Raw genomic sequence first — 21,235 nt, 5'->3', positions numbered from 1 at the left:
CCAAACCGCATAACAACATACGTTGTTCCTTTTGTCATCGATATGTTACTTGCCCGAGATTCGATCGTCGGTATCTCAATACCTAGCTCAATCTCGTTACCGGCAAGTCTCTTTACTCATTCTGTAATTGTGACGCCCCCGATTCAATCGTACACTAATCATGCACGCAAACGTGTACGATCAAGATCAGGGACTCACGGGAAGATATCACAACACAACTCTAAAACATAAATAAGTCATACAAGCATCATAATACAAGCCAGGGGCCTCGAGGGCTCGAATACAAGTGCTCGATCATAGACGAGTCAGCGGAAGCAACAATATCTGAGTACAGACATAAGTTAAACAAGTTTGCCTTAAGAAGGCTAGCACAAATGGGGATACAGATCGAAAGAGGCGCAGGCCTCCTGCCTGGGATCCTCCTAACTACTCCTGGTCGTCGTCAGTGGGCTTCACGTAGTAGTAGGCACCTCCGGGGTAGTAGGAGTCGTCGTCGACGGTGGCGTCTGGCTCCTGGGCTCCAGCATCTGGTTGCGACAACCAGGTAGAAAGGAAAGGGGGAAAAGAGGGAGAAAAGCAACCGTGAGTACTCATCCAAAGTACTCGCAAGCAAGGAGCTACACTACATATGCATGGGTATATGTGTAAAGGGCCATATCGGTGGACTGAACTGCAGAATGCCAGAATAAGAGGGGGATAGCTAATCCTGTCGAAGACTACGCTTCTGGCAGCCTTCATCTTGCAGCATGTAGAAGAGAGTAGATTGAAGTCCTGCAAGTAGCATCGCATAGCATAATCCTACCCGGCGATCCCCTCCTCGTCGCCCTGTTAGAGAGCGATCACCGGGTTATATCTGGCACTTGGAAGGGTGTGTTTTATTAAGTATCCAGTTCTAGTTGTCATAAGATCAAGGTACAACTCCGGGTCGTCCTTTTACCGAGGGACACGGCTATTCGAATAGATAAACTTCCCTGCAGGGGTGCACCACATAACCCAACACGCTCGATCCCATTTGGCCGGACACACTTTTCTGGGTCATGCCCGGCCGCGGAAGATCAACACGTCGCAGCCCTACCTAGGCACAACAGAGAGGTCAGCACGCCGGTCTAAATCCTATGCGCGCAGGGGTCTGGGCCCATCGCCCATTGCACACCTGCACGTTGCGTACGCGACCGGAAAGCAGACCTAGCCCCCTTAGTACAAGCGCGAGCTTACGGTCCAATGCGGCGCGCGGCGCTCAGTCGCTGACGTCACGAAGGCTTCGGCTGATACCACGACGTCGAGTGCCCATAACTTTTCCCGCATAGTTGGTTAGTGCGTATAGACCAAATGGCCAGACTCAGATCAAATACGAAGATCTCGTTAAGCGTGTTAATTGATGTAACCGCGGACACCGACCAGGGCCAGGCCCACCTCTCACCTAGGCGGTCTCAACCTGCCATGTCGCTCTGTCACAAAGATCCACCCAGAGGGCAGTCGGGACAAAGGTCCTTTCAGCCCCCAATCCGTGAATCACTCGCGGGTGCTCCACGAGCCGACCCGACTTTAGTCACCACATGTATAATGTATAAAGTATATAGTATAAACCCGTGATCACCTCCCAAGTGATCACAACCCGATAGTATAGCACAGCAGACGGACAAGAATGTAGGGCCACTGATGGAAAACTAGCATCCTATACTAAGCATGTAGGATTGCAGGTAAAGGTAACAACAGTAGTGGCAAAGACAGGCTATGCAGCAGAATAGGATTAACGGAAAGCAGTAACATGCTACACTACTCTAATGCAAGAGTATAGAGAAGAATAGGCGATATCTGGTGATCAAGGGGGGGGGGGCTTGCCTGGAAGCTCTGCTGAAAAGGAAGAAGTGTCGTCGTCGACGTAGTCGATCACAGGGGCGGCATCGGTCTCGGGGTCTACCGGAGAGAAGAGGGGGAAGAAACAGTAAATACAGAGCAAACAAAGCATCACAAGGCATAAGATGGCAATACGCAGCGCTAGGAGTGTACTAACGTAGGGCTACACGATATAGGTGAAGGGGGGAATCCAACCGGGAATGTTTTCCCGGTTCCGGACCTGTGTCAGACAGATGACCGGAGAGGGAATGTTCCATGTTCAGATAGTTAGAGGCATCTGACAGGCAAACGGACCGCGTATTCGGATTCGCCTCGTCGTTCTGAGCAACTTTCATGTAGAAAACATTTTCATCCGAGTTACGGTTTAATTACTATGATTTTTCAAAGATCAAACCATTTTCTGGATTTTTTTTAGATTAACAGAAATGGAAAAAGACGTCAGCATGACATCATAGCGATATCAGCAGTCAACTGTGACCATTGACTGGTCAAACCTGACCTGTGGGTCCAGTGGGACCCACTGGTCAGTGACTGGACTAATTAAACAGGGTATATTGGACTAATCTAATACTAATTATCAAGCAGGGCCCACTGTCAGTGTCTAATACTAACTCGTTTTATTGACTCGGCCCCACATGTCAGTGGGTTGACCCAGTCAACGAGTCAACTAGGCCCACCCGTCAGTGGCTCAGCGGGCCCCATACGTCAGCGCCAGGTCAGCCTCGCCGGCGTCGGCACCGGAATCACGCCGGCGACCAAACCTGCAGCGGCGTGGCCTCGGAACTCGTCGGAAAACGCGCTTCAGCCACCGTTTTGCGCGCGCGAGGTGGCGTTCGAAAGAGGGGAGCGAGGCGCGTCGCGTGGCGCTAACGGTTGGCCTCGGGAAGGCCTAAAACGACGACGGTACGCGGCGAGGCGGACACCGTAGTTCGGCCATCTCCGCCAACGGTGACAGAGGGCACGAGGTGGCGAGCTGGAGGCTCGAGCGGCACCAGGGAGGCGCCCTGAGCATGTTGACGTGCTTGCCCGGCCTTGGCAACGACTACAACGACGGCGACTAGCTGCACGGCGGAGCTCAGCGCGGCCATCCATGGCGATGGCAAATACGGGTGCAGAAAAGAGCGGCAGAAGGAGGGAGGAGGAGCGGAGCTCACCGCCGCGGCGCAAGGAGGCCTTCGAGGGGCTTAGGAGCAGTAGTGGCCGGCCGGTGAGGGAGGAGGTCGCTGGCGGCCCGAGGTTGATGAAGGGTCGATCCGGCACGCGTAGAGTTTCCGAACTCCAATCGCCGGTCGAGGAGGAAGGGGCAGAGGCCGGCTGGCCTTCCAGACTCGTCGGAGGAACCAAAGAGCGCCGGCGGCCGCGAGATCGACGGTGGTGCGACGTCGGCCGCGCCCGAACAGAGAGGGAAGAAGGGAGCGGGCGCGTGAGGGAGAGGGAGGAGAGGGGAAGTGGATCTGGGAGAGGCGAGTGGGAGAGGAGGCGTCCCGAGGCGCGTCGTGGCGGCCTTATCCTCCCGCGGCGTGCTGTAGCGACGGAGCCGGCGAGGTGGTCCGACGGGAACGGGCGCCCGGCTCGGGTCAGGGGAACAGGGGGACGAGAGGGTTGACCGAGGGAAGTGGGCCACTAGGCCGGCTCAGGTGGGCCGAGGCCTAGAGGACAGGAGGCTTTCTTTCCCCTGTTCTTTTTCTTTTAAAACTTTTCTGTTTTCATTTAACAGAAGCCTTTTGCATTTTCTTTTGCACTAATTATCTTTTGCAAAAATGTGCCACTGGTGAAAACAAATACTAGGGGCAGTGGTGCACTGCCACCATACGATTGGGAATTATTTGAATCCATTTGGAATTTTCGTAATTGGAGTAGCATTTTAAAATGCTAGAATTGCACTGGATTAATTGCTACTGCTCATTTTAGCAACATAGTGATGTTCCTTTTCTTAACATCAAATTTTTTTGGAATATTTGCTAACTAATGAACATTTTCCCGCAACTTTTTGCAACTTCAAATTTCACTTTGAATTTGAATAGAATTCAGAGAAGGGATTTGAGTTGAGATATTACCCCAACAAGATTAAGCTTTGTAAACCAAGATGACTTGGCACTGATCATAATGGATTACTGTAGTGTGATGCTGGGGATGTTACAGTAATGCATCATCTCGCAACTAACTCATTAGTCACATTGCTTGCAAGGCTTATAGTGATGTGCATTACCGAGAGGGCCCAGAGATAACTCTCCGACAATCGGAGTGACAAATCCTAATATCGATCTATGCCAACTCAACAAGTACCATCGGAGACACCTGTAGAGCACCTTTATAATCACCCAGTTACGTTGTGACATTTGGTAGCACACAAGGTGTTCCTCTGGTAATCGGGAGTTGCATAATCTCATAGTCATAGGAACGTGTATAAGTCATGAAGAAAGCAATAGCAGTAAACTAAACGATCAAGTGCTAAGCTAACGGAATGGGTCAAGTCAATCACATCATTCTCCTAATGATGTGATCCTGTTAATCAAATGACAACTCATGTCTATGGCTAGGAAACTTAACCATCTTTGATCAACGAGCTAGTCAAGTAGAGGCATACTAGTGACACTATGTTTGTCTATGCATTCACACATGTATTATGTTTTCGGTTAATACAATTCTAGCATGAATAATAAACATTTATCATGATATGAGGAAATAAATAATAACTTTATTATTGCCTCTAGGGCATATTTCCTTCACTATAGAAGGCCCGGTTCCGGCAAGATGAAATTGGGGAACAAGAGTCTCACAAATTCCCTGGTGTGGACAAGGTTGGCCACCCTTCTTCGGTCAGAATTAGAGCTGCAGAATCAAGACGCACCGGACATTGTCCGCTCTACTGGCAACGCAACCAAGAGAAACCTGCAGAAAAAGCCAAACCCGAAGAACCAGATATGGGTACACACCATCTTCTACACACCTTCCAATGATACGAAGAAGTATCACTAGAATGTAGGCGTGGCCGGGAGATCCTATTGCATGTAGATGGCAATACTATGGTCTCGCCGCCGCCAAATGGAGACAAACCCTACCATGACAAAATCAAAGCCCTAGGGTCCTTTCCCCCTCCCATCGGTGGAGCGACATAATGAGCCATTGGTTGGCCTTGACAATGACATAATGAGCCATTGGTTGGCCTTGACATAGGCCTCATCCGGTGACATAGGCCCATTTCGGCCGCTTGGGCGACCTCATACTCTTCCATGGCGAAGCCAGCAACCGGCACTGACTTTGCCACGGCTTCCTGCTCCTCCTCCTCCATGGGCTCCGGCTCCTCACCGGCTCCTCTTCCTCCTCCTCCTTCTCTGGCTCCGACGAGTCCAGAGGTAGGCCCGTAGCTAGCCGGGTGGCGCACCTAGCCTGGATCTCCTGGGGCAGCTGGAGGCACCGCTCGGGCATAAGCATAGCGTAGGTCGCTATCGGGCCATGGCTGAGACAGGCGGCGAGAGGCAGAAAGAAAGCTAAAGTGGCCGGCGACTAGAAGTGGATGGACTAGATCTGGCTGGCCACACTACGTTCACACTCCCATAGGAGGAGACGTCCACCAGACCGTTTGGTTTCTGGGCGTTTGAGTGTGGGACCCGGCTATCAGCGTCGTGTGGCGGATGCGCCCAGTAGCGCTCGGGCCGCTCCACAGCCGCCTCATTTTTGGTCTGAATATGAGGGTGCCGGTCAGCCCGACAGTGCGAGGCCGGTTTGAGGTGCCCGAGTGGGTTGGGTATTTTTGACCGGTCAATGACCGGTCTACCCGCCCAGGCGTTTCAGACCGGTTTGAGGTGTCAGACTGTAGATTCTCTTAGTTAGTAAATTAGAATGTAGGTGTTATAGTGCAACTGGATGCGTATGGGCCGCAATGGAAGTTGTATGTCACTTCCAATTGTCGATTTCAGCATAGTGGATCGATCTACATGGTCTACCGCCTGAAAATAGAGTAGCAACTTTAGGGGGGGGGGGGGGGGGGGGGGGGGGGGGCCTAAAAGGCAAAAAAAATTGAATGAAAGAAGAGGCACCCCCTCCAATTTTTATTAGAGAAATTATACAGTTCTAACCCTAATACAAACTACGAATATATATCATACAAACACTTGGATCGCACCGGATTATAAGCAAGCGGAAGCAGAACGAAAACATCCAACAACATGGAATGCCACAAACGAGCACACCCATAGCTCAAAAACCACATGGTCCATGCTAAGTTTCAAACGCAAAACGAAAGAAGAACTGGAGTATCGCTAAGAGCGTCTCCAATAGGCGCCCGATATTAGCGCCGTGCTGGAAAAATTGATTATTTTTTTGCGCGCGCACAGCCGTTTCGGGTGCTCCAGCAGACGCGCAAAAAACGCGTGCGTGGTATAATTGGTTTAGCGCGCGGAGCAAAACGGCATCGCACGCCGCTTATTTCGTGCACCCTCTCCCACGCGCTGGAGAGCAACGACTCGCGCGCGACTTCCACCAACCGCCATATCTAGGCGCTCGCGCTGCCGCCCGCACCTCCCCATTTGCTCCGGCGACTCGACGACGCTTCCCCGGCCTATCCCCGCGCCGCCGCTGCTTCCTCCACCTCCTCTAGTCGCCGCCGCCTCTCGAGCGCGCCATTCCTCCGACGAACAGCGCCAGGCCGCCCACTGCCACTCGGCGCCCACAAGGTGTTCGACAAAACGCTTGTGAGGTATGTATTGCTTCAACTTCACATTTTGTATATGAATTTGGTGCATGTTGTTTGTAGTTTTATAGACTAGTTTAATTTCAATATTATAGATGAGTTCGTCATATGATTCTTCCGACGAAGAATTTGATATTGAAGAGGAGCAGGACCTTGCAATGATCCTAGCTATGCACATCAATAAAAAGCCGAAGCACGGTGGTTCGGTTATGGGTCGTCAGAAAATTTGGAGGGATAAGATCGATGCCGACAACAGATTGATGAGGCACTATTTTGTGGATAATCTCGTATACCTTGAGTCATACTTTCGGCGCCGTTTTAGGATGAGCACCGAGTTGTTCAGGCGCATTGCAGAGAAACTGGCGAGCCATGATCAGTTTTTTCAATGAAGGAGGAATGCCGTCGGGGAACTCGGGCATAGCACCTTTGAAAGTGCAACTATCCCTGGGTGGTTTTGGTAATTCCTAACAACATATAGCTTATTGAGCTAATGCTATTTCAAGATAGATATTTCAGGAAAGCTCAATGGTTGGCATGGCATGGATATGAAAGTGGAACCTTCAAAATGCTAAGGACAAAAGATTGGCTTAAGCTCAAAGCACAAGACTCTACATTTTCTATTTTAGTGATCCAAGATCACATTGAGTCTATAGGAAAAGCCAATACTATTAAAAAGGGATGAGGTGTTGCTTAATGAGGTGCTTGCTCAAAATGCTTAGTGATATGCTCCAAAATCCTCCACTACTTTCTCATATCCACATATGTTCCAAACCCAAAAGTCCAACTCGGCCCCACCGATTCTTTATCCGGCGCCACCGAGTTCAGTTGACATAGCCACTGCCAGAAACCCTAGTCTTTTCAGTCTCACCGATAGGGATCTCGGTCTCACCGAGATGGGATTGTAATCTCTCTATTTCCCTTCGTAACGTTTCGCGGTCAAACCGAGATGAGCGATCGGTCCCACCGAGATTGCAATGCAAACACTTTGTTTCCTTTTCGTAACGTTTCGGTCCCACCGAGATGAGCGAATCGGTCCCACCGAGTTTGCCTGACCAACTCTCTGTTTGACTATTACCAAAATCGGTCCCACCGAGTTTGTGTAATCGGTCTCACCGAGATTGCGTTATGCCCTAACCCTAATGACATCGGTTACACCGAGTTGACATGTCGGTCCCACCGAAACACCTAACGGTCACATTATGAACCAATCGGTCTGACCGAGTTCTCTGATTCGGTCCCACCGAGTTTGGTGATTTGTGTGTAGCGGTTAGATTTTGTGTGGAGGCTATATATACCCCTCCACCCACTCTTCATTCGTGGAGAGAGCCATCCGAACATGCCTACACTTCCAATACATATTTTTTGAGAGAGAACCACCTACACTTGTGTTGAGATCAAGATATTCCATTCCAACCACATAAATCTTGATCTCTAGCCTTCCCCAAGTTGCTTTCCACTCAAATATTCTTTCTACCAAATCCAATCCTATGAGAGAGAGTTGAGTGTTGGGGAGACTATCATTTGAAGCACAAGAGCAAGGAGTTCATCATCAACACACCATTTGTTACTTCTTGGAGAGTGGTGTCTCCTAGATTGGCTAGGTGTCACTTGGGAGCCTCCGACAAGATTGTGGAGTTGAACCAAGGAGTTTGTAAGGGCAAGGAGATTGCCTACTTCATGAAGATCTACCCTAGTGAGGCAAGTCCTTCGTGGGTGACGGCCATGGTGGGATAGACAAGGTTGCTTCTTCGTGGACCCTTCGTGGGTGGAGCCCTCCCTGGACTCGCGCAACCGTTACCCTTCGTGGGTTGAAGTCTCCATCAACGTGGATGTACGATAGCACCACCTATCGGAACCACGGATAAAAAATCTCCGTGTCAACATTGCGTTTGCTCCCTCTATCTCATCCCCTTTACCTTCATATGCAATTGTTTTACATTCCGCTGCTATACTCTTAGAATTGCATGTGTAGGTTGATTGCTTGAGTTGTGTTAAGTTGCTAAAATCTACCAAGAACTAAAATTGGGAAAATGCTAGATTTTTATTTGGTCAAGTAGTCTAATCACCCCCCCCCCCCCCCCTCTAGACATACTTTCGATCCTACAACCTTTCAAAAGGTGACAGCCGCTTTGTGTATGTTGGCATACGGTATTCCGGTTGATCTAGTTGATGACCACTTGGCCATGTGTGAGAGTCAAGCCATCATGTGTCTCAAGCGCTTCGCAGTCGGAATTGTGCAAGTGTTTGGTCCGGGGTATTTGAGAGCTCCCAATGCTGAAGACGCCGCAAGGCTTTTGGAGATGAACAAAGCGCGCGGGTTCCCAGGTTTGCTTGGCTCAATAGATTTCATGCATTGGAGTTGGAAGAACTGTCCTATAGCATGGCATGGACAATTCCGTGGCCAGAAAAAGGGTTCCACTATAATCCTTGAAGTGGTGGCCGATCAAGTAACTTGGATTTGGCATGCTTTTTTGGAATGCCTGGATCTTTGAATGACATCAACATTCTTAATCGGTCATCACTCATGAATAAAATTGCAAATGGTGAACTGCCACCGGTGCAGTTTGTAGCAAATGGCGATACATATAACTATGGCTACTATCTTGCGGATGGCATCTACCCAAAGTGGCAAACATTTGTGAAGCCGTTGAAAAAACCGGAAGGTAAGAAAAATCTTGATTTCCACAATGCTCAGGCGGCGGCTAGGAAAGATGTGGAGAGAGCTTTTGGGATTTTGCAAGCCCAATTTGCTATTGTGAGAGGACCGGCTAGATTTTGGGATCAAAAGATTCTTTGGTACAACATGCACGCTTGTGTGATCATGCATAACACATGATCATCGAGAATGAGTGTGGCCAAGATTTAGACTACTCTCAGTATGAGCTCTTGGAACATCCCATGCGAGTGCGGCGGAGGGCTGCGAGGGAGGCCCGATTTGTTGCTCCTATCATGCCATTCGACGTGACGAAACGCACGACGATCTTCAAAAGGATCTAATCAAGGAGTGGTGGGCATGGAATGACGGACAAAACTAGTGATTTGTATATTTGATGTTGTATTTTTGAACTATTTGTTGTATTGGAATAAATTGAACTATTTATTGTTGATTTATTTTTTATGTGTTTGATCTTCTTGGTTCTATTTGAGTGTCAAATGTTGTTTGTGATGGGCTCACGCGTCTTTTTTTTTGCAGCGCGTGCAATATTTTGCAGCGGCAGCCGGAGCCAGCGCTCTACTGCGCACAAAAAGTTGCTATTTCGATGCTGTAAAGGTTGTTTTAGCGCATCGCGTGTTGCGCGCCTGTTGAAGATGCTCATGGTAACTAGAATAGAGAAAAAGCCTTGAAAGAGATAAAAGTTGGCGCAAAGCTTTGAAAGTCTTCAACAGCGGAGCAGTGAAGAAAGCTTACCAAAAAACGAGCATCCAACCTTTTTTTAGCCACCAAAGAGTTGGAATTGAAGTGACGCAGAGATCGAGTGGCATCGACAATGCCCAGAGTTTTTCTATTGATATTTCTTTATGTTTCTGCTATATTTTATTTCTCTATTTTATTATTTATTTTCTATTTTTATTCCTTTTATTCAAGTCCATTTCAGCATAATTTATATGCTGTTTTTTCGGTTGAATTTTCTTTTGTGTTTTTGTTTACTTTTTATTTCTCTATCTTCATTTTCTTATTTATTTATTACTCCTTTTCTTTTTATAAATTTGTTTGCAACAATACACAAACACTTTTCAATAATACATTAACAATTTCTAAATGTGTGAATAATTCTTTTAATTATACTCACATTTTTTTAATGCATGATGAACAAATTTAGTTCAGAAAAAACATTTTTGAATAGCAATATGAAAAAAAATCAAAAATTATATGGTAAATACTTTTAATACACGACAAACATTGCTTAACACATGACTATGAAAAACCTGTGAACGAACCTGGAGAAAAATGCAGAAAATCATCCGAAAACCAGTTGGAAGCTGTTATACACTGGGGTACCTCTTGTGACTCAATACGCTAAAAAAAACTCTTGTGACTCAAAAACAAAAACTAGGGTAACTCTCATACAACCATCATAGGCTGACCCAAGTAGTGCAGTTTCATTTTTTCCTCTTTTCTTATTATGTTTTTAGTTTCATTGTGCTTATATTTTTCTCGATTTTTATGGTAAAAATACACTAATTGTTTTGTTAGATATGCACGAAAAGAATTTATATAATACTTATATGTGACCAATATATTATCCATTTAATAATACAAAATTCAACATTGTGTTAAAGTTGGCACACATTGAAAAGTAAAATAGTCATGAATTCATTAAAAAGTGTTCACTCATTTTGAAAATCTTCATGTATTTTTTTATAAAGGTGTTCGCTCGCTTAAAAATATGTTCATGGTATATCAAATATGCTCATAGTGCATTAAAAACAAATGAACTTTCTTTAAAAATATAAGTAATGTATCTAATAAATGTCCAACTAGTACTTATTAAATGTTGAATGTGTATTTAAAAATCTTCACCATATAGTTAAAATGGTAAACATTATTAAAAAGATGTTCACCTTGTTTTTCAAAATGTACCACATATATATTGACGGTTTTGGGCCGAAATGCTCTGGTTTTTTTGTTTGTTCTGATGGTTTTCTTCTGATTTTTATTTTCTATTGTTTCTCTTTTTTTCTGTCGGATGTGTTTTTTTTTCTTTGGCTCTATGCGGTTTCTTTTGGGTTTTTTTGGTTATTCTTTTATTTCTAACTTTTTTCTTTCACTTTTTAAATCTCCTTTTTTTAATCTGTTTCATTTTCTAACTGTACTCTATATATTTTTTAAAGATGTTCATTGCCGCTGCCACTCCGTGCGTCCACGGCAAGGTCTCCCCAAGTCCCCGTGCGACCTTCAGAGGCAAGGGCCACTTCTACCTAATGAAGCCGATGGCAATGGCGGGGAATAGAAGACCACTAGCATATATGTCTATGCGTTGCAACGGGAGAAAAGATCCACTACGGCACACACATCAATGATAGTTTGCATGAACATATATAATTGACTAGGTGAGTGAAGCGTTGCAATAGTGGCATGGTGGCAGTGTGAGATGGACCATGAGGGAGCCACCGACAATGTTGACAGGGAGGTCATGTCATGGATGTAGAACCAAATTAGTGAATGGGTAAGGGTTCTCTTCCCGAAAGCATCAGCGCCACGGTGAACGGGTAAGGGTTCTCTTCCCGAAAGCCCTGTTGAAGTGTGATAATGTATTCTTTGTGTGGAAAATAACTAGCAACTAGTTTAGTGCTCGTTTGGATCTGTTATTGTTAACTATATAGGTCCAAATGAGCATTATATTGACTAGTTCAGTTTGGACTTGAAAAATGAGGATCTGTTATTGTAGACAAAAACTATATAGGTCCAAATGAGCACTGAACTAGGTCCAAGGTTTTCCAAGTCCCAAACACACCCTATATAGGTCCAAACGAGCACTGAACCAGGTCCAAACTCTTGCATATGCTCATTTTGAGATAAATAAGTTAGTGATGGAGTATATAGGATGTGTTTGGGACATGGAAAAGTTTACCGCGTGGACATATATTTCTTGAACTTTATGTAAGATGTGTTTGGGACTCTGGAAAAGTTTGCCGTTTGTAGACATTTCTTGAACTTTATATAAGATGTGTTTGGGACTCTACAAAAGTTTGCCGTGTGGACATATTTCTTGAGCTTTCATCATCATTCCATAGGATACATTTAACATTATTAACTTTTAGTAGACGATGTTGCAGAAAACGTAGACCTGCTTCAATGCTGCACATATTTTGAAACTCTGCCTCAAAAAAATATTTTGAACAGTGCCTTGATTACCAAGCAATCACCAAAATTTTCTCTCAGAAAATATTGCATCTCGTTTACAGCAAGTGAAATGTTAATTCCTCATTTACAGCGAGTGAAATGTTGGTTCCTCATTTACAGTGAGTGAAATGTTGGTTCTTTCCAAGGAGGCAAAGAGAACAAGCCCAAAGGAAAAGCCAAGAGAACAAGGTCAAAGTAATGGCTTACTGAAGCCAAGAGAACAAGGCCAAAGGCCTATTCACTGCCTATCCTCATAAACTGTTTTTAGTAACTTTCAGAAAGTCATTCATAACTTCCAAGGAAATTTTATGCAAGCAAAAAAGGGAACCAAATAACGTTGACACAATACAAAGATTTGTTAATGCAAGTCACTGGCATTGGTCAGGACAGAAATAGTACAAACATTTCCCACGTAAAAGAAACTTGAGGATTAGGATTGCGAGCTTTCTAAAATACAACAGCGGTTGTTTTAAGCTGATTGGAGATTACATGTACAGTTTTATAATTACAGGGTCGTGGGAACTTGACAGCAACGATGACCATGCCAAATTTACATCATCACACCGCCTGTGCACAGACCTGAGTTAAAAGTTGCAAAACGATGCACGATTAGAGTCGGCCCACAGCATTCTCTGGAAACCAGCAATAGATCAGTACATTGCACTTGAACAAACTCGTGGAGAATCATCTGCCACTCGAAAGATTTAGTCGGAGGCCCTGATGAGATCTTGTAATTTAGTCCATGAGGCTCTCCTAAACAAAAATGGAGCTTGCAGACAAAAGTTCCTGCTGGGACAATCATTTTTTCAGTCATATAGAAGTATCAGCAAAGCCACTCGAAAAGCAGGACTCCAATGCCAAAAGAAAAAACTAGCAAACAACTAAATATCAAAAACATCATAGTAGACTCCAATGCCAAATAAAACTTTAAAGCAAGCTTTCATTGTAGACTTCAAATGCAAAAAAAAAGTAAATAATTAAATATCAAATCCAAGAGGTCAACAGGATAATGTCTGGGACCAGGAATGCAACTACCACAGCTCAAACAAGCGTCAAATGAGATGTTGGCAAGCAGTAATTACCAGGGAAGGACACATATAAGCTCATGACGCAAATGATCATTCAGCCTTCCAACGCATACCTCTGAACCTGCAAGGTATAACAGTGTTAGTGTTATATCACGCTAAACAAAACAAATAAAAGCGGCCGAAGAGCATCCTGGCAGTTACACAAGTGAAGCAGGTAAATGACACTAGAGATGTAAACAATCAATTCAAACGACACTTGGTCAACGCTCTGGCAAGATACAGAAGACCATATTCTGTCTTTGCTCAGCTCTGAAAAAAGTGCATATATAGATCAAAGACAAACAACTCATATGCAGAGATATGCTCAGAACAAACACCTCCATGCAGGTTTCTACAGCCTCCTTAACATGCCCCCACACGAAAATATGCTTGAGCCTTATGCACACTGACACAGCGGAAAACGCAAACAAGGGACAATCATAGATGAACAGGCTGTTTGGAAGGGAGCTTGCTACCTCAAGCATATTTTCCTCGATAAAGCAATTCAGCCCCATGCTTGCAGCGTCTGCGCCATTGTGTTGTAGGATCCTGAGCTTCCCTTCCTATAGTTCAAAACCAGTGGAAGCGTCAGCAATGAAAATAATACATCAACTTTGTTGATGAGGTAGTTGTAGATTCACCTTAGTCCCATAAACAAGACCACCTCCAGGGGAAGGATGAAAGCATGCAACATTGACTTCATCTTCAGCACTAGGAAGAACTCTTACCAGCTCCATGTCCGATACTCGGTAAACCTAAATTGATGGAAAGAACAATGGCATTACATCATAGCAGGACATAGAGTTATGAACTGTAATAAGCAAATGGTTTTGAATCCCGGGTATAGAAAAGATATATGTAACTGCAATGCCAGCATAGGCAGGATATTGCCTCCAAAAAAAGTATAGCCAGCCTATCATTATGATGTGCAACCTATGCTATGGGGTGAGCACCGCACGCACCTCTAAGATAGTATATACAGGAATTCCAGTCGTCTCCGCATCCATAACAATGCTCCTGAGCAGCGAGCTATGACGACGTCCATATGCCAACAGTATGTGTTCTGAAGTAGGCGAAAACTGCATCAAAGAAAAGACATTAGGCTCAGATTAAACTCTGAGAATTGCATAACTGCAGCCTGATGTCTCTGGGATGGGTCTGCAATGCAGAAGACCATGCAAAAAAAGCCTGCTAAAAATCTCCAATACTGGAATTAATAACAAGATTGGTAATTTCTGTAATTTTTGGGTCAACAGCTGGGACTCCCACAGAACCTGGACACACACTGCATGGCAGTACACTGCGCACATGTGTTCTTATTTAATAGAGGTTATTCTAATGGCATATGCCCTGATGCAGGTGGGAGGGAGCTTCCAAATGAAAAAAAGTTCAGATATTGCTTTAGTGGGACCATCCTTTCGTAGTGATTAGAAGCATGGGAATGTAAAAAAGAAGTGAGCATATATCTTATCATAACACCTGACCAAATCCATTTGTTATGACTACTGCTCTATTCACAAAAGGAGAAGAATAAACCATACGTGTTAAATCATCAATGTGTCACATGTACTGAAATACTTTGTGCTTTCCAGGTTATGTCAGTTAGTTTCGTTTGATTTGCTCTTTGCTTTGCTGGGTGCAGAACCAAGAACGAGAGGAAGAAGTCACACCAGAAATGGGAGAAGTATTTGGAATTAAAGAAGAGGGCATTTGCTGCTTGTGCTGTGTTCAATTGTTCTGTATTTCTTGTTATCCTTTGACAAGGTTTCCTGTTTGTGTCTTTGAGAAACAGAAGGAGGGTTCTTGTTTGTTTGGGTTAAAAAGGACTACATAACTAATATGTGGCTTTGAATTTTAGCCTGATTTGCCCACATGGTTATGCGGCAAGTGCGCACCCTCTAAACCTGTATTACACAAACGTGGTCAATGCGGCCACGCCAAAGAGGCTCACTTGCATCATGATACTTGAGACACAAACCACAAGTTATTTTCCCAACATAAAAAAGAAAAATTGATGCAAACGCACACACACAAACAAAAGTGAACACAATAACCTGAATGGACGTTAAACAATGAGCCGCTCTTATTGCTCTGGACGTGAGAATTTCTCCAAATCTGCAAGAAACACATTCACAACTTTAAAGTAAGGATACCATTTACAAAACAGTAACCTGATAGGCTGATAAAGAACGAACTACAGTAATAGAACAGTCAACAGTGAGAAAAATTACGTTGCCTCCTCAAGAGAATAAACCCGAAGCTCATAAATCACTCCATGGGAGGGAAGTGGGTGACGAGTTGGTGATGTTCCAGCTCCTGTAGACTCATACTGCACAGGTAATTGGTTACCCTGGTCACCTTCTGTTTGAGGCAGCAAACATGCAACACAAGCCACCAGAAATCGTCCACAGGGGGAGAAATGGGCACCCATTTCACTGCAACAATTAATAACTTATAAGTACAGAAGTCCAACTCCGTTAAACATAAAAGCACAATCCCCGTTAGGCAAATCTACCACATATGCATTCTACTTGGAACTATTTAGTAACATTACTAAGTAAGTTCAGAGATGAGGTAAGAATGGAGCATAGATCCATCTTCTGTATACACAACAGTGAAGGCATTGGTAAATAATATGAAGAGACTAACAACAACTTGTGTTGTACAGGAAAGAGAGAGAGAAAGTAACCAAAGTACAAGGGATCACCTGCAAAGAACGGCATGAGAGATTGTTAAGCAGCATGCCTTGGTTTCTAATGCAACACATGGATTCTTGATATCATGCCGCCATACTCTAAGCTTCACTGTACAAGGTAATTCAGCAGCGCCGGCAGAAAACAGTGAGGTAGCAAGTTCTGATCCAACACCTAAGGACGCAGCACGAGCCTCAGCTTCATCGATTTGTGGACCCAGAAGTGAATTCCCAACCCCTGGTACAGAGGCCGAAGCATGAGGGCGTGAGGCGTAGTGTCGATTTGATCCTCTAGTACTGCCAGCGGGAATCGGTATCGATGAAGAAGCACCTGGATGTTGAACAATTCATGCGTTGTGATTCCCTGGTAAAGTTAATCACAATAACACCACCAAGAGGCAGGATTTTAAGGACAGTATTGTTCAGAAATGCAGGGTGCAAACCTGTCTGACTTTGGGCCATCAACCAACCATGCAAAAAAGGCAGCTCCCAGCTACGCGAGTCACTGAAGAGATCGTGATGGTGATTTCCACCCTCTGAATTTCTTAGAAACATTTGAACATCTAACCCACTAGTGGTGAATGAATTCACTGGCATACGATCAACAGCAGATCTTGAAGGCCTGGCTATTGCCGGAAGTGGCAGGCTGTTGCTCGTGGAAGGCATTTGAACATCACTAGACGCAGATGGTTCCCCTGGACATACATCCATAGGGGTTACAGACTGGTCAGACTGCTGGTTTTCAGCATCTGACGCCAATACATTTTGAGCTAAAGATGATGAACTCTGCTGCACATTGGTTGAACCACTAGCCAAGTCATTTCGAGGAATATATAGACTTCCATCATCCCTGAGGAATGCAGGCCAAATTAGGCAAGGTGATGACACATTAGACTCAAGATGTGGATAGCCTCTAGAGTTGATGTTTGCAAAAAACAAAGCTGAGGGATAGTTTGAATAGCCAGTAGATGTTGCATGGGTCAGCTGTGAGTCTGCGGAGTCAAGATTGTTAACCTGAAATTCAAGGTACATATGAGTAAACAAAAATTATATAACAGGAACGCATAATGAAGTACAAAGGATATTCATATTCTACATTTTCTACCTCTGCCGTAAGAAGATATGGAGCACCATGAGGGTGGAAATGCACAGCTCTCAACGAACGGCGGGTTCTTAATATAATGGTCGGGGCAGAAGACTCCCCTCGCCTATTGTAGTTCCATATGAACAACTGACACATAAATTAGGTGCAAGTTATTTCAACTGTTCATAGAAGAATTACATAAAGAATATTTTGCTATGAGTTTAACACTGGGAGTCATACTTTGTGACCTGATGCAACTGCTAGAATCTCCCCCCTTGCATGAAATGCAATGGATGCAATTGGCCTCTCTGCCAAAGGAACATAATACAAAATTAGTGTTGCTTCAGAAATGCCATTAGACAGAAGCTAACAATGATGAATGGAGCTAGAGACTGTTTAAAGGATATTACGGAAATCCTGAGATCCAATACAATCTGAGGTATTAGCATCCCAAAGACGGACTTCATGATCCAAACTCCCGCTGGCAAGTATATCAGAATGTAAGGGATGGTATCTAACCTGCAATAGAACAGTAGCTTCGTAAACACACTTGTGCTATAACATCGGCTAATAAACAGAACTGTAAATTATTAAACTCCATTTTCATATTTTATTTAGACAGGCCAAAAAAAAAGATAAACTGATGCTGCTTGGTCAAATGATTACAAAAACAATGCATCACATCGTTATTAGAGCCATATATTCAATAGCTTACTCCCTGTTCAAATGCACTACCAAATTGTGCCAGTGTCAGAAAAAACATACCACCCAAGGTGTGCGCCGATGTCCACCCAACACTTTCAAACATTTCCCTGTTTGGCAGTCAATTATTTTAACAGTATGGTCACCACTGGAGAAAAGAGATAGTCAGTTCTCATACTATGTTTAGTTCATATATTCAGCTAGTAAATTAACTTACTGCGTTGATGCAAGTGTTTTCCCATCCGAACTGAATGCAGCTGCAATAGTTGACCTAGGGGGTGGCATAAGAGGGCAATACTTTGCAGACCAACGATGCAGGGACTGTGATTCTGCCCTGTGAACAGCAAGTTCAAAAATCTTAGCCAGTGGACGGAAAACGTCAAACCGGAAGTATAACATTCTCAACCCAGGTGTCAACAGAAACATTTCTTGGTGAAAAGAGAGCTTCCTTACCACGAAAATAAATCATGTTTAGCATCTGTAGCTGAATATCTTAACTCACTGTAACCAGCGCCGCAAGTCGGAGGCTTCTTCCAATGCCTTTTAGCTTGGTGTTTTGTTCGAGGAGACACCTCTCGATGACTTAATAGATGGAATATGTTTCTGATAATAATGGACAAGGCAAAGGTTATATTCAACAAGTGACAAACTGACAATGTTAATACAATACTACTACTGAACTTGTTGCAACAATATTCAGAAAATGGTCTCATGCAGGACTTTTTTTCACAGAATTGGTTACAGAGCAAGAAATAGTAGCACCATTTGAGGCACTAAGATCTGGTGCCATGTAGGATAGCATCATGACCACCCTATAGCAGGCATATCAAAGGACACTAGCAGCAAAAAAAACAGCAGAATTAACAATGTCGGGTGTAAAATCACAGGTTGGCATTAGCAACTAAATCACTTTTTCAAAAGGATAGATGCCCGGCTGGGCTTATTTTCATGAGTCAGGACATAAGCAAATGTGTAAGTTCCTAGGTCACAGAACCAAGCTTTTGCTCTGGTGACATTCAGGCCCAGTATTGTCCTAAACTTTGTTAAGCATAAATGTTAATGCCATAGCTCGTGAACTAGTCCCAAACTCACTAACAGCAATGCATGTCGAAGAGGATAGTGGACAGCAGATCATTTGACACAGCAGGCATGAAGGGTCAGCAGCCTTTTTTCTGGTGGAGAATTTCATTTTAAATTCAGTGGAGTCAGCAGCCTGGCACCATGCCAGCCCTTACTGTGCTAGCCTTAGGGTCAAATAAGATACAAGTTCCATTTTACAAATATTATTTCATATTGGTTGTCTAATAACAATAATTGCTACTCCGTCGGATCCATATTAATTGTCGCTGATTTAGTAGCAAAGTTAAAATGAGGGGATGCGTTGACCCGCAAATGGGCCGGCCCGTTACCGCGTGTGGGAGGAGGAGGCGCGCTGGAGAGAAAAAAGGGAAGAAAAACGGGGCAGAACCAGGGATCGAACACATGTCTACCCTGTGGAAGGCTGCGGCCTTAGCCATCACACTACTCGTGTTCCTGTCTTCTGTGAGAGTATCTATGTAAAAGAATTAAACCTGGCGGCGTTTCTGAATTAAAAAACGAATCATTTTTCTTCACTTATGGGTGGCATAGTTTAGGGGTTATTTCTGTGATGTACCGCCAGAAGCAATAACCCTTTTATTATTATTAGGTAGAGAAGTTAAAATCATTAAAAAACAAACAAAACTGTGAAGGTACAATCAAACTCAGTAAACTCTCCTCATTTCATACGTCAAACATTGCACAATCATGCAACATTGGTTAACGAGAGTTGTACATACAATCAAAAGTTGCAGAAGTGAACATACACGTTGGTCTAGAACATGCAACTTGTTTTAGCTGGTGAACTGACACTTGCTCCGAATGAAACTAATCTGCTACTTTGTGATATTGGCTAACTTGTCTAGCTAAGACTGCAAATAGATAACAATGGCATGAAGTAGTAATGTACTCCCTCTGTAAACTAATATAAGAGCGTTTAGATCACTACTTTAGTATTCTAAACGCTCTTATATTAGTTTACGGAGGGAGTAGTATTCTACCTTTGCCTTGATCTTCTTGTCGAAGAGGTTTGACAACTAGGGGGCGATCCAGAGAATGACGTCGGAGCAGAAGCATTTTTCGAGGCTTCTTCTACCCAATTTTCAGCCATTTCAGTCCTCCTTTATATTCACCTAAAATAAAATTAAACTGAGCACCAAACAATAATTTTAGATACTGATGAATGAAATTCTATGAAAGAAGAGTAAAGTTAAGGGGACAGCTTTTAGGGGTAACGCAAAAGAAAGAAGGCCAAGACCACGCCCCTCTGCAATTCCCCAAGCAAACAGACCCGCCAACCAAATTCTAGCTCCCACCCGACCTGCGGGGAGCCGCGGTAGGCAATCAGCAGACGGCGGGCGGGGCGCCGCTGGCCATCCCCCGATTCGATTTGCACCCGAATCGGGGCGGCAGCTCAGATCCAGCGCGCCAATTTGACCCAGAGCGGAAAGCAAAAGCGGGCGCGGGCGCGCCTCGGACGGAATTGCGGAGGGGGAGGAGGGCGGAATCGTGAGGGGAGGAGGGGAGGGGGAGGGGGAGGCGTACCTCCGACGAGAAGGGGAGGGGGGGCGCCGAGCCGCCGTCCACCGGGGGGCGGCGTTCCAGCTAGGTCGCGCGAGATAGGGGAGGGGAGGAGCGGAGAGAGAGTCGGCACGCGGTGGGGAAGGGCAGACAGGTGAGATGAGAGAGGCCGCGTCCGTCCGTGGCGGGTGGGTGTAGCCGTGTACTACAGCAGGCCCGCCTTCCTTCCTTCCTTCCGCGTCGGCCCGGCCTGGCCCGACCCAAAGCCCGCCCGCGTGGACCGTTCCGCTTCCCATGTGGCGGAAGGGTTTGCTTGGCTAACATGTGGGACCGATGCTGACGTGGCAGTGGGACTGTATAGACGCTGTATTCGCATGTATAAGACGCTCGTAACATGTCTATGTTACTACCATCATAGTGGGGAGTAGCATATGTGTGGTAACATGCAACACTTCATTAATTACGCTATAGACACATCTTGCTTTGATATGTGTGATGTTACTCATACTACTAGTAACTAGATATGTTAACATTTTTCTCTCTTTCTTCACTTATTGTTTGTCACATCATCTATTTTATCTGGATATATGTGTGATGTTAGTACCTATGTTACTCCCATTGTGAGTAGTCTAATTAAGAACTGTATTGAAGTACTTCCTAACTATGAGGACCATGTTAGATATTGCCTGCAACTATT

At 44.8% G+C, this 21,235-nt stretch overlaps 1 protein-coding gene across 8 annotated transcripts; it reads right to left on the bottom strand.

The window, feature by feature from the left end:
• Positions 1-12,732: 12,732 nt before the first annotated feature.
• LOC109743723 (uncharacterized) lies at positions 12,733-20,728 on the bottom strand. 8 transcript variants are annotated; one of them, XR_012183504.1, is made up of 18 exons: positions 20,563-20,719; positions 20,019-20,166; positions 18,394-18,543; positions 18,158-18,274; positions 18,004-18,088; positions 17,649-17,757; positions 17,479-17,546; positions 17,260-17,385; positions 16,598-17,168; positions 16,170-16,485; positions 15,694-15,897; positions 15,517-15,577; positions 14,425-14,541; positions 14,104-14,217; positions 13,939-14,025; positions 13,478-13,544; positions 13,053-13,184; positions 12,733-12,974 (listed from the first exon to the last, which is right to left on the bottom strand). XR_012183504.1 is itself a non-coding variant. In XM_073498479.1 (17 exons), the coding sequence occupies exons 2-16, from the start codon at positions 20,126-20,128 to the stop codon at positions 13,518-13,520; spliced, it is 2,262 nt and encodes a 753-aa protein (XP_073354580.1). In that variant the 5' UTR covers positions 20,129-20,166; positions 20,563-20,728; the 3' UTR covers positions 12,733-13,181; positions 13,478-13,517. The 8 variants fall into 8 exon arrangements, 4 of the variants coding, with proteins under 4 accessions (XP_073354580.1, XP_073354581.1, XP_073354582.1 ...); XR_012183502.1 differs by having other exon boundaries at positions 13,053-13,181; positions 20,563-20,715; XR_012183505.1 differs by having other exon boundaries at positions 20,019-20,150; positions 20,563-20,715.
• Between the last annotated feature and the right edge of the window lie 507 nt (positions 20,729-21,235).

Source organism: Aegilops tauschii, chromosome 5 (genome assembly GCF_002575655.3).
Source record: "Aegilops tauschii subsp. strangulata cultivar AL8/78 chromosome 5, Aet v6.0, whole genome shotgun sequence".
Taxonomy (NCBI): domain Eukaryota; kingdom Viridiplantae; phylum Streptophyta; class Magnoliopsida; order Poales; family Poaceae; genus Aegilops; species Aegilops tauschii.
Note: the sequence above shows the minus strand (reverse complement) of the source record. Positions and strands in the feature narration are given on the sequence as shown.

What these genes read in the sequence shown, in the direction of transcription:
- LOC109743723 (XM_073498479.1), bottom strand. Translation starts at nt 20,128, where the DNA reads ATGGCTGAAAATTGGGTAGAAGAAGCCTCGAAAAATGCTTCTGCTCCG. An exon ending in TATTCTCTTGAGGAGGCAAC is followed by an intron (nt 15,578 to 15,693) that starts GTAATTTTTCTC and finishes TGTTTCTTGCAG; the next exon opens with ATTTGGAGAAATTCTCACGT. An exon ending in CTGTATATACTATCTTAGAG is followed by an intron (nt 14,218 to 14,424) that starts GTGCGTGCGGTG and finishes CCATCAATTTAG; the next exon opens with GTTTACCGAGTATCGGACAT.